The 12,066-nt window shown below is 38.2% G+C and overlaps 1 protein-coding gene across 1 annotated transcript in view; it reads right to left on the bottom strand.

Annotated features, from left to right (window-relative positions):
* LOC115474187 (sodium channel protein type 2 subunit alpha-like) overlaps positions 1–12,066 on the bottom strand; it is a 335,664-nt gene that overhangs the window by 202,439 nt on the left and 121,159 nt on the right. Inside the window, 2 exon segments of the mRNA XM_030209540.1 lie at positions 1,878–2,195; positions 5,879–6,085. Coding sequence (XP_030065400.1) covers positions 1,878–2,195; positions 5,879–6,085 — 525 coding nt within the window.

Below are 12,066 nucleotides of genomic sequence, written 5' to 3'. Positions count from 1 at the left end.
ACCAGAAAAACTTAAATCAGTCTACCATACATTGTAAGTTGAAACTCTCAATTCCAATCCCTAAGCAGAGGGTGTTTGCAAGTAAATTGTGGGTTAGCAAATTAACCTTACTTTCATGCAAATAAAATAATTCACCTTGAACTACTGAGAAAAGTGTAAGCTAAATCAAGAAAAAAGACCCTCCTAATACAGACTGTTTTAAAATGAGTTCAATACCAATAGTCAGAGCAGTCAGTGTACCATATTATAACTCTGCTGTAATGGATGACTTTTTCCACTTCACATAGAAATATAAATATGAAAACCTGAGAGTTTATAGCTTTTCTGAAGTTACTATAGTTGGAAGTTTTTAAATCTCTTCTTCCAGTTATAGCCGCTGTGTATGACAGTAAACTGTGCCACTTATACACTAATCATGGAAAACCTGTTTTGATATTCAACCTTGCAAAAGAAGAAACTTTCCACAGTCCTTATGAATCACTTCTTACAAAAATACTGTGATATAAATAGCAAGTGCTTAAAACATCATTTTACAGCTGCATGAAACTCAAAAATGGAGAAAAAGACCTCCAAAGTCCTTAGTGCTACAGTGAAAACTTCACAGAAACATTTCAAGCACTTTATGGACAGTTATTTCATCACTGGCCAAAAACCTCCAATAATCCTTCACATTTATTCTTATAATTTTCCTGTGATTTTCTTTGCCTTTACTTTAAAAACTGTGTGCCTGAGAATAAGGCAGACTGTCTTTTAAAATTCTCGGATAACAACTACCATATTGAAGAAGGGTGTTGCGATACGTAGCTGTCTTAAACACCTTGGTATTAAATTGGCCATTTTGCCATAATATCTCAACATACAGAAAATGAATCTTGGAGTCTGAACATAAGCAAACTGAATAACTGGATTGCAGTGATTAAGTCAAACTACAAAATCTGTTAGAGTTTTCTGATCATCCGCCCACACCATAAAAACATCATCGATAAATCTTTTCCAAAACAAAATCAAGCTTTGAAAAGGTAATTTCCTTAGCCATTGTTTTTCGAAATCAGCCATAAATAAGTTGGCAATAGTGGGGGCAAAAGTTGCCCCCATAGCTACACCCATCAATTGGATTCATTGTTTACAAACAATGGAACCCAAGGGTTTAAAATACTGTTTTGAAATGGGCCACATTTTACAACAGTTTTTTGGATGATCCTAGCACACTTTCTAGGTTTGTCCTTTGTGTTTTTCTGTAGTTGGATTATCCTCACTCTGATTGGAGGGTTTTCCAGATGGCGTCTTATTTATATTTAAGCGTCATTTTGAAAAGGGTTTGCTGCAAATATGTCCTAAGAACAACTGCAAGTAAGTTTTCTGAGAACTAAACCATTTGACCCTGAGGCTTTTGGATACTTTACATTTGTTTTGCTATTAAGTCTCCCTTGAGAAAGCCAGTGGGCAAAACGGATCCCCGTTGAGAGCCTGAAGCTAATGATTATATTATGAAAAGGTTATATAAGAGGTTCGATCTGCACTGAACACTGCTTTTAAAGTATAGGCAAAGGAAATCACAAGAAAATTATAAGAAAAAATGGGAAAGATTATTGGAGGTTTTTGGCCAGTGATGAAGTAACTGTCCATAAAGTACTTGAAATATTTCTGTGAAGTTTCTACTTTAGCACTTTCCAAGTAGACTTCCAATGAATCAATTGCTTCAGTGCATTTGCTTCAATGTGAAGCACAATATCTATGCAGTTAATTCTGACACAAATATATGTGTGTATATGTATATTGGATCACAGTTCCTTATGACTCTGGCATACCATATAACTATTAAAACAGTCTTAGCTCCTAGCGGTTTCCAGATTCTTAACAGCTCAAATATTCTGTACCTGGTGTGGTGAAGAAAACTTCTTTTCATATGTCAGACGACTACCTTCAATGGAAAAACGGAAACCTTTTCTTCGGATGCTGGTGTCTGATTCAGATTTATGGAACTTCTCATCATCACCTTTCTCATCTCCATCAGTTTCTTTCTGTTTCCTTTTCTTCCTCCGGTTTCTTCTCTCTTTGGCACTTTTTGAGCTCAACATTGATGCTTCAGAAGAGCTTTCTGAAAGTCCACCAAACCCAACCCCTCCACTGAATTCCCTTGACTCAGCCAATGCACCTGTGTCCATCGCTGCTGCTGCTGCTGCCGCCGCCGCTGCCTGTAATTCCACAAAACACAGACATAGTATTTATTTATTAAGATTTATTTACCACCTTTTTTGAAGGCATTCACTCAAGGCGGTGTAAAGCAAGACTAAGTCAAACATAAGCTACAGAAAATTACAGCAGTAAAAATATTCAAATAACAATTCAAAGTATGGCATGGTATACTACTTTAATGCCTAGATAGGGACCACTGGTGAAATATTCTAATTCTAATGTTGTATTACCACGTGGTATTCAAAATATTCTGCTTCCTGTAAATCACACTTGTTTATTCTTACTTTTATTAAGAGGACCTCAGATCTTCCCGGCTTGGCTGTTCTATTCAGAACTCTTTTGCATGATATTTTCTTACATGCGCTCAAGCTGTTTTCTCCCCAAAGTACAGCTAAGTACAGACTGTTTATGTTGGGGAGAATAGAGATCCTACAAACTAAAAGCTGTGAGATTGAGCACTGCATTTAATCCTATTTAAATGTAAATGTACGACAGAATCAGTTGTAGAAAATATTCTGCTTGATACAAGGGGAAACTGTGTTTCAGAGGGCAGGAATCACTGGTTTTTCTCCGAGTGGGAGTTTTTTTCAGTGATTTAGAATCCTGACCTCTGAAAGAATTTGATAGCAAATATAGGACCGGTGATAATAAATACTTCCAGAAAACAGCTTGAGCGCATGTAAGAAAATATCATGCAAAAGAGTTCTGAATAGAACAGCCAAGCCGGGAAGATCTGAGGTCCTCTTAATAAAAGTAAGAATAAACAAGTGTGATTTACAGGAAGCAGAATATTTTGAATACCACGTGGTAATACAACATTAGAATTAGAATGGTATACTACTTACAATGTCAACACAGTAAATACCTAACACACAACTACTGATATTGCTTCTCAATGTTTTACTAGCTGATGGCACCAGGCCTTTATTTTGGATCAAGGACAATACACAGTAGCACCAGAATCTAGTAACTGTCCATACTATCAATCACTTTGTACCTTGTAATTTGAATTATTGCTATTATCACTGTTATGTATTTTTTGTCTTTTTTCCTCCTCCTGACCATTTTGAAGATAAAGTGAAATAGGGCACCTATACAGCTGCATTTCCTATGTTTCTTTTGCAACTATGTGCCATTATAACCTACCTGAAAGTTCTCATACAAAATTATACTTGCCCTAAGGCAGGCCTAACCTTGTGGGCTCATATGAACTGGTGCATATAAAATATGCAAATACATGCTAATCTTGTTTCTACTCCACCCTCTCTCCGCCCCAGGGAATATCTATGGATATATACTGCATAAAAGTAGGCATTATGGGGCTCTTTTACTAAGGTGCGTAGGTGCTACTCATGTCCAACGCACGTCAAATTGGCACTACCGCCCGGCTACCGCATACCCTGGTAATTCCATTTTTGGCGTAAACCCAAAACACGCGGAAGAAAATATTTTCTATTTTCTACCGTGGGGCGGAAATGGACCAGCACGCATCCAAAACATGTGAATACACCAGCACAGGCCACTTTTGGGCGCACCTTAGTAAAAGGGCCCCTATGTTTTCTGAATGTCTACTTGTATACACATATCCTCATGGGCAATTTTATAAGTTCCTAATTAAGTGTGTGAAACATTATTTTATGAGCACAAGTTGCTAATAAAATTACCCTCTTTATATATTAATTTAGGAGTGCATGTTCACCTTTTATCATGTTAATAAAGTTCCCTATAGAAGGAAAGAAGAGGGAAAGGGGGAGGATTGGGTTGTGGCTGAGACCTGAGTTGGATATATGGCAGTGGGGATAGCATGGAGGTGCAGGACATTGGATGATTGCCTTGTTTACCCCTCCTCCCACCATCCCCTTGATGGTTCTACATCTGAGTACTGGAACCTCTCTTTTTAGTGATTAAAACAAAAAGCACTGACCCGTTAGTATTTCTATATAGATACATAGTGCAGTTCAGATGTTTCCTCTCATCGAGGTCCTATATTAAGTCTCAATTTCTTCCTGATGCCATAAAAATTAGAAAGCAACATTATGAAGTAAAAGAAAACGTTATTAACCTGAATAAATAGGGGAGTAATTTTTAAAGAGGGTGCCTAAGTTGAGAGACTAAGAAGGTGCCTATATCTAGCCTACTTTATAAAACAACATAGGAGTCTCTGTGTCTTTATAACATACTAGGAATAAACTGGAAAGTTGTGCCACTAGATTGAAGCCGTAGACATTTGTGTATATTTTATAACCTACCTAACTGACCCTGCATTAACACCAAAAAATCTATATTTTGGTGAGACATTGTAGTGGTGGGGGTGGGGAGAAGACCATGTTGATAACTTCTCCCCCCCCCCCCCATATCTCACTAAAATATAGATTTTTTTTTGTGTTAATGCATCTGTGAAGCATTTTTCACGTGCACCATTTATTACACTACTAGATAATGGACTATTTTGTATAGGTTGGCTAAAAGCCCAGGGCTTTTAAATCTTAACTCCTTATTCATCTGTTTAATACCCATTTTATTTAATCGTTTCCCTAACAAATGAAACTCCCTAATCTTATCGACTGTAGGCTCTGTTGTGCAGGGACTGTCTCTTGTTTCTTTACAGCACTACATCGAGAACTGGTTTCCACATGTTAACAGAGCTATTAACATGCAATAACTGCTTTTGATAGCGTTTAATCCACTTCAATACAAATAAAAATAATAATAATAAAAAATAATAACCTTCTTGGTATTATGTTGGAAGAGTGCATTCGTTTCATATATACATCTTTTAAAATAAAACTTCAGTGGCATGGGCAACTTCATAACGAGTAAAAGAAAGCACTGATTCATCAGGTTCTCCCTTCTGCAAACATAAGATCCAAAGGATTGCACTATTGCATGCCAATTCAATTATTGATATTTAGAATGGAAGGGGTAGAAAACTTTAAAAAAAGATTACAGAAATAAAATTTCCAGTAAAAATTATGCAGTGAAAATATTTGTACTTAATGCTACCAGGTTCCCATAACATAGCTTTAGGGATCCCTAACCTACGAGTTTATCATGTAGTGTGAATTTTATGAGGGGGAGGAGGTAGTTATTAAGGTACATTATAGTCCTAATGCTCAATAAATGGGAAGGAAAAAGCCTCATTAAAAACAAATAGCTCAGTGGGTACTGATGCCCATGGCTAAAGCATAACCATTGGTATAAAAATCCTTTCCACAACTTATTTTAACAGTTACTTATCAATTCAAAAATTCTAAAATTTTGTGTCAGACAATTGAAGTAGAGCCAACTGCCTCTGCTCTTAGGGACCTGCTGTAGCTCCAATGGTGGCCAGCGTTTCACAGTATATCCCAGCTTACTACTGCTTCAGGGAATGCAGCTGGACCACTGTGCAAATGTGAAAGGGCCCCTTTTACTAAGCTGCAGCAAAGGGGGTCCTGGCTGGCGTTTACGCGTATTTTTGACCTGCACCACATGCACCGACGCCCCCTTTAACCGCAGCGGATAAAAGGTAGGTCTTTCTTTTTTTTCTGCAAATGGCCATGCAGAGGCAAGTCATTTCAGGTGGGGGGGGGGGGGAGGAGCCCTTACCGCCACCCATTGAGGGAACTCTTTTGAACCTTCCCAAATGTGTTACCAATGATAAAACACTAATGAAAATATGCCCATGTTAATACCACAGTACCTGAATTTCTTCTTGATGTCTTTTTAATTGTTCCATCATCTGCTGAAATTCTGCCTCTTTCTGTTCTGCTTCTTCTAGGGTTGCTTGGTTCTGTTCTTCATAGGCCATGGCAACAACAGCCAGGATCAAATTTATCAGATAGAAAGAACCCAGGAAAATCACCAGAACAAAAAATATCATGTAGGTTTTGCCAGCAGCCCTCAGAGTCTGGGGGTAAAAAAATGTTTCAAAATTTCAAAATAAATAAAATGCATAAGAATGACTTCATTCTCATTAGTTACAGTGATTTCCTATGTATCCACTGTCTCCTAAAGCAGCCCAGATGTAAATTATATGGAAACCATTAGCAAGTTCTGCCTCATGTTAAATTCTACGTCCCATCTTTAGAACATTTGAGTAAATTCACATACCGATGACATTATTTCATATCTTTGTGTTTATTTCTGTTTCCTACACTGCCCTTCAATTAGTACATCAAGGCAGTTTACAATCAAATCAATTAAAGGAAAGGAACTCTAACAAAAATGACAGGAAAGTGAAAGACAAAGAAAGAACAAGGTACCAGAAAAGCGTCATGACTTCATGGACTAAATCCAATAAAAAGCACCCAAAAAAACGGCGCTGAAAAAAATAGCGCTTAGCACTATTCTATAAATGGCGCTCATAGTTAGATGTCATTTATAGCAAAGCACTAGCACTGGGAACCATAACTATTTTTAAGCGTGACCATTTACACCAACAAAACTCTGGTATAAATCCCTGCACCTAAATTAGGCACAGATCCCCTTTATTCTGTAACAGTGCGAATAAATTGTGGGAATGCCCCTGATCTGCCCAAAGTTGCATGTGCAATTTTTAGTACCATTTATAGAATTTGGGGGCATGGTATATTTCCTTTTTTAATATAGTAGTATTCTTCAATCTTATACTGTATATATGTATGTTTATTTTGTTCCTTTTTTAATTCTTTCTTTCCTTTATTCATTAATTAATCCCTTGTTATATTTCATAGTTTTCTTCTGCTTCTTTTCTCTCTCATTTTCTTTTTTTTTAATATCACAATTTCTCAAAAAGATGCCTTTTCTTTCACCTGCCGCTACAATTCCACACTTTTCTTTTCTTTCTTCCTAATAAGATTCATGTTCCCTCTGTCTCTCCTTTGATTCCTGCTGGTCTTTCCTCCCTTCAGTTTTATATTTCTCCTCTTTTCCCTTCTCATCTTTCCATCCCTATTCTCTCTCATCAGTCCCTTCTTTCCACGTTGACCCAATGCTCCTCCTTTCAGCCTCTTTCTTCCTTCATCACAGCTTTAACCTCAGCCTCCTCACTAGCCTCAGCTCCCTATTCCATTTACATATACAGAATCTCACATCCCATCTCCTTCACCATGTCTTTGGTCCATTGCTGTAGGCAGAATGGTGTAGTGGCAGCTGCTAGCAATGTTTAGTATTGGAAAAATAAACTCAACAGGAGTTTAAAAATTATGTGATGTGCTCAGAAAAGATGATGTGGCTATATCAGTACAGATATTGTAAAAAATCAAAAGTTCCAAACACAAGTCCATTCTTCTCCACAGTCAAAACATGTGTTCAATATCCAATAGTAACAAAGCCCAATATCCCGACTTAGATCCAGATTTCTCCAAGACTGGCTTCTTCAGGGAGTATCACAGAACATGGTAGGAGGACATTTTGAAGTGAGGACCTGTCCTTCTACCATGTTCTTCGGCCTCTTCAGGGGATATCAATTTTGGCAAAGCCTGGACCCGTCAGGATAATTGGGCTCTGTTACTATTGGATACTGAAAGCGCATTTTGACTGTGGATCCTTTGTGAAAACTAGAAGAATGGACTTGTGATTGAAACTGCTGATTATATGAAACATCTCCATGCTCAAGATTTGAAGTGATCTATTAATAAGATAAGTGCTGGGTGTTCCAATTATTATACATTGACATGCAATATATATTAATATGCAACAACAATAAGCAACATAAGCTATGCGATGACAGATAACAATGGCCATAATTTTAGATATTTGTATAAAGCCACAACATCTTTTTGGAGCACATCATATAATTTTTAAATATATGATTTTTTGATTGAAAATATCTCAACTGGTATAATATTTGTAGTATGTGTCATATAATAATAACAACTTGGATGTCATGACAATAATTTATTAGGAATTCATAGCAAATGTATTGGAGACAATACAATACTTTTGGTTATTTTAGTGACATCAATTGCCAAGAACACCCTCTGTCAGATACATACACTGACCCAATCTCTTTCCTGAACTTCCTAGGAAATGTTTAGAAACATCTCCAGGCCACATGTTTATCTTACTGCAAATTCTCAAAGCATACAATATTTCATATGACATGCAACAAACCTTCCATGTCAGTAATATCAGCATAATTGAATAGAGTTCTATTGGACTCTACAGCATGAAACATATATTCTGTATGTGAACTGAAGTGCTGCATATTTAAGTCAGCTGCTAGGTGCCAGACGAGGCAGGACACTGGCCCTCCTGCCGCCCCCTCTTAGGAAGGGGGTGAAGTGTGTGTGTGGGTGGGGGGAGAACATATACTATTAAGTTAAATCAGTAAACTGGGTGAGGCAAGCTTTTGGGGTGAAACCTGATCAGTGGGAGCACTAAGACTACAGTGACTATATAATGCTATCTTTTTTTGGAATCTCAAGGTGTTTTGGAATTGCCCTACTGTAAAAACACTACGGTCATTCTTTATCCTGATAGGCTATCATTCACCCATCCTTGGCCTTTTTGGCATATCCCTTTTAAACTGAATAGAGAGCATTGTGGATTATATAGGAACATACTTTTTCTACTTTTTGTTTTCATTTTTCAGCTTTTGCACTCATTTTAATGTAATGGATTATGAACTGAAGATTTTGGATGTTGACCTGTAGACTCATTTTGTTGAAAATTTTGTGTTTAGGGTCTAATTTTATTGTTGCATTGCCTAAGTATATTTTGTCATATTCTTTCTCTATACATTTTGTTCTTTCTTTCTGAGCACAGTATCAAAACTCTTATCCACTATCTTATCACATCCCACTTAGACTACTGCAACCTGTCCCTCACAGGTTTTACACTGAATTCTCTCTCTCTCTACTATAGTCTATTCTAAACTAACTGACATGACTTACAGTATCTTCCATCAATATTGTTATAACTATGTATCATCCTCTTCTACAATCACAATTTTGGCTCCCCAACCATTTATGCATAAAGTTCAAACTTCTCTTGCTCCCTACAAGTCCATTCATTTTTGAGTCTTTACTTCTATCTTCTCTCTCCCTATACCTGTCTTTGCAAACTCCATACATGAGGTAAATCGCTCTTATATGTACATTTCTTCTTCACTACCAAATACCTACTCCTTATTTTCCACTTTGCTGTAACTGAAATATATTTTCTGAGTTGGTACATCAAGCTCTTTGTTTGCTTATATTCAAATCTAGCCAAAAACCCGTAAGAACATAAGAATAACCATACTGGGTCAGACCACTGGTGCATCTAACACAGCATCCTGCTTCCAGCAGTGGTCAATCCAGGTCACAAGTACCTGGCAAAATCCCAAAGAGTAGCAAGATTCAATACTACCAATCCCAGGGACAGCAGTGGCTTTTCCCATTCCTACCCAAATAGCAGACTATGGGCGTTTCCTCCAGGAACTTGTCCAAACCTTTTTTAAACCCAGATGAACTAGCTACTATTACCACATCCTCTGGTAATGAGTTCCAGAGCTTAACTATTTGTCGAGTGAAAAAAATATTTCCTCCTATTTGTTTTAAAAGTATTACCATGTAACTTCATTGAGTGTCTCCTAGTCTTTGTACTTTTTGAAAGAATAAACCATTGATTCACATTTACCCATTCTACACCTCATCTGAGAGGAGTTCCATCCCCTTAATCATTTTGGTCTCCTTTCTTTGAACATTTTCTCATTTTGCCATATCTTCTTTTGAGATACAGTGACCAGAATTGCACAGAATACTAAAGGTGAGGTCGCACCATGGAGCGATACAGAGGCATTATAGTATTCTTTATCAGACTGCATTTAAATAATAAAACCTGAGTCTCCATGATCATAGCTTGGATTGGTATCGTGGAATGGTGCTACTAACTGTGTTTCTGTTAGGTACTTGTGACCTGGATTGGCCACTGCTGGAAGCAGGATACTGAGCTGGACGGACCATTGGTCTGACTCAGTATGGCTGTTCTAATGTTCTTATATAACCCTTTTTTTCTATAATAAATTTCCTTGAGTTTTTTTTTTCTTCTGTATAAATCAATTGGGGCTCCTTTTACAAAGCGACACTACCAATTAGTGGTACGCTGAATGCAAAGAAGCCCATTCAATTCCAATGGGCCATTCAGCACCTGCTAATCAGTAGTACCGTTTTGTAAAAGAAGCCCTTGTAGAAGTCCAAATAGCGGGGGAAATAACAAATCACTACATCAATGTCTCAGTGCTAAGAATATTATAACAAAGACCTTATATACTGCTTATGGGATTTGTGAAATATACATACATGATGCACATTATATTTATACCCACTTAACATATATTTATTAAAGACATTTTTATATGATGAGGAAGTTATAAATGACAAACATATACTAGCCCAATGACGAGTGAGATGAGTTATGAGCTATTGAGAGTAAGCTCATATGAAACAAGTCATCACTGAGGGCTTAAATATAATGTGCATCATGTATGTACATTACACAAATGCCATAAGCAGCATATAAGATCTTTGTTATAATATTCTTACCGCTGGGACATTGTATGCATGCCTTGCTCAAACTGTAAGCTACATGTAGCAGGATGTTAGGAACTGTGTCTTATGTGTATCTGTACAACAATGCATATGTCTGCTACCAATACAGAAACAATAAGTAGTGGTAATCAGAACTTAATTTGTAGACAAAAAGGAAGTGGAACTGGGGGCAGGACCATGACCAGAAGTGGGTGGGGCCAGGGCCAGAAATGAACTTACCCCTACATACACAATACTTCATTTGTGGATTAAAAGGAAGCTGGTATGTACAGTGGGGGAAATAAGTATTTGATCCCTTGCTGATTTTGTAAGTTTGCCCACTGACAAAGACATGAGCAGCCCATAATTGAAGGGTAGGTTATTGGTAACAGTGAGAGATAGCACATCACAAATTAAATCCGGAAAATCACATTGTGGAAAGTATATGAATTTATTTGCATTCTGCAGAGGGAAATAAGTATTTGATCCCCCACCAACCAGTAAGAGATCTGGCCCCTACAGACCAGGTAGATGCTCCAAATCAACTCGTTACCTGCATGACAGACAGCTGTCGGCAATGGTCACCTGTATGAAAGACACCTGTCCACAGACTCAGTGAATCAGTCAGACTCTAACCTCTACAAAATGGCCAAGAGCAAGGAGCTGTCTAAGGATGTCAGGGACAAGATCATACACCTGCACAAGGCTGGAATGGGCTACAAAACCATCAGTAAGACGCTGGGCGAGAAGGAGACAACTGTTGGTGCCATAGTAAGAAAATGGAAGAAGTACAAAATGACTGTCAATCGACAAAGATCTGGGGCTCCACGCAAAATCTCACCTCGTGGGGTATCCTTGATCATGAGGAAGGTTAGAAATCAGCCTACAACTACAAGGGGGGAACTTGTCAATGATCTCAAGGCAGCTGGGACCACTGTCACCACGAAAACCATTGGTAACACATTACGACATAACAGATTGCAATCCTGCAGTGCCCGCAAGGTCCCCCTGCTCCGGAAGGCACATGTGACGGCCCGTCTGAAGTTTGCCAGTGAACACCTGGATGATGCCGAGAGTGATTGGGAGAAGGTGCTGTGGTCAGATGAGACAAAAATTGAGCTCTTTGGCATGAACTCAACTCGCCGTGTTTGGAGGAAGAGAAATGCTGCCTATGACCCAAAGAACACCGTCCCCACTGTCAAGCATGGAGGTGGAAATGTTATGTTTTGGGGGTGTTTCTCTGCTAAGGGCACAGGACTACTTCACCGCATCAATGGGAGAATGGATGGGGCCATGTACCGTACAATTCTGAGTGACAACCTCCTTCCCTCCGCCAGGGCCTTAAAAATGGGTCGTGGCTGGGTCTTCCAGCACGACAATGACCCAAAACATACAG

This window comes from Microcaecilia unicolor, chromosome 7 (genome assembly GCF_901765095.1).
Source record: "Microcaecilia unicolor chromosome 7, aMicUni1.1, whole genome shotgun sequence".
Classification (NCBI taxonomy): domain Eukaryota; kingdom Metazoa; phylum Chordata; class Amphibia; order Gymnophiona; family Siphonopidae; genus Microcaecilia; species Microcaecilia unicolor.
The sequence above is the reverse complement of the archived record's forward strand: the minus strand, read 5'-3'. Positions and strand labels throughout refer to the sequence as shown.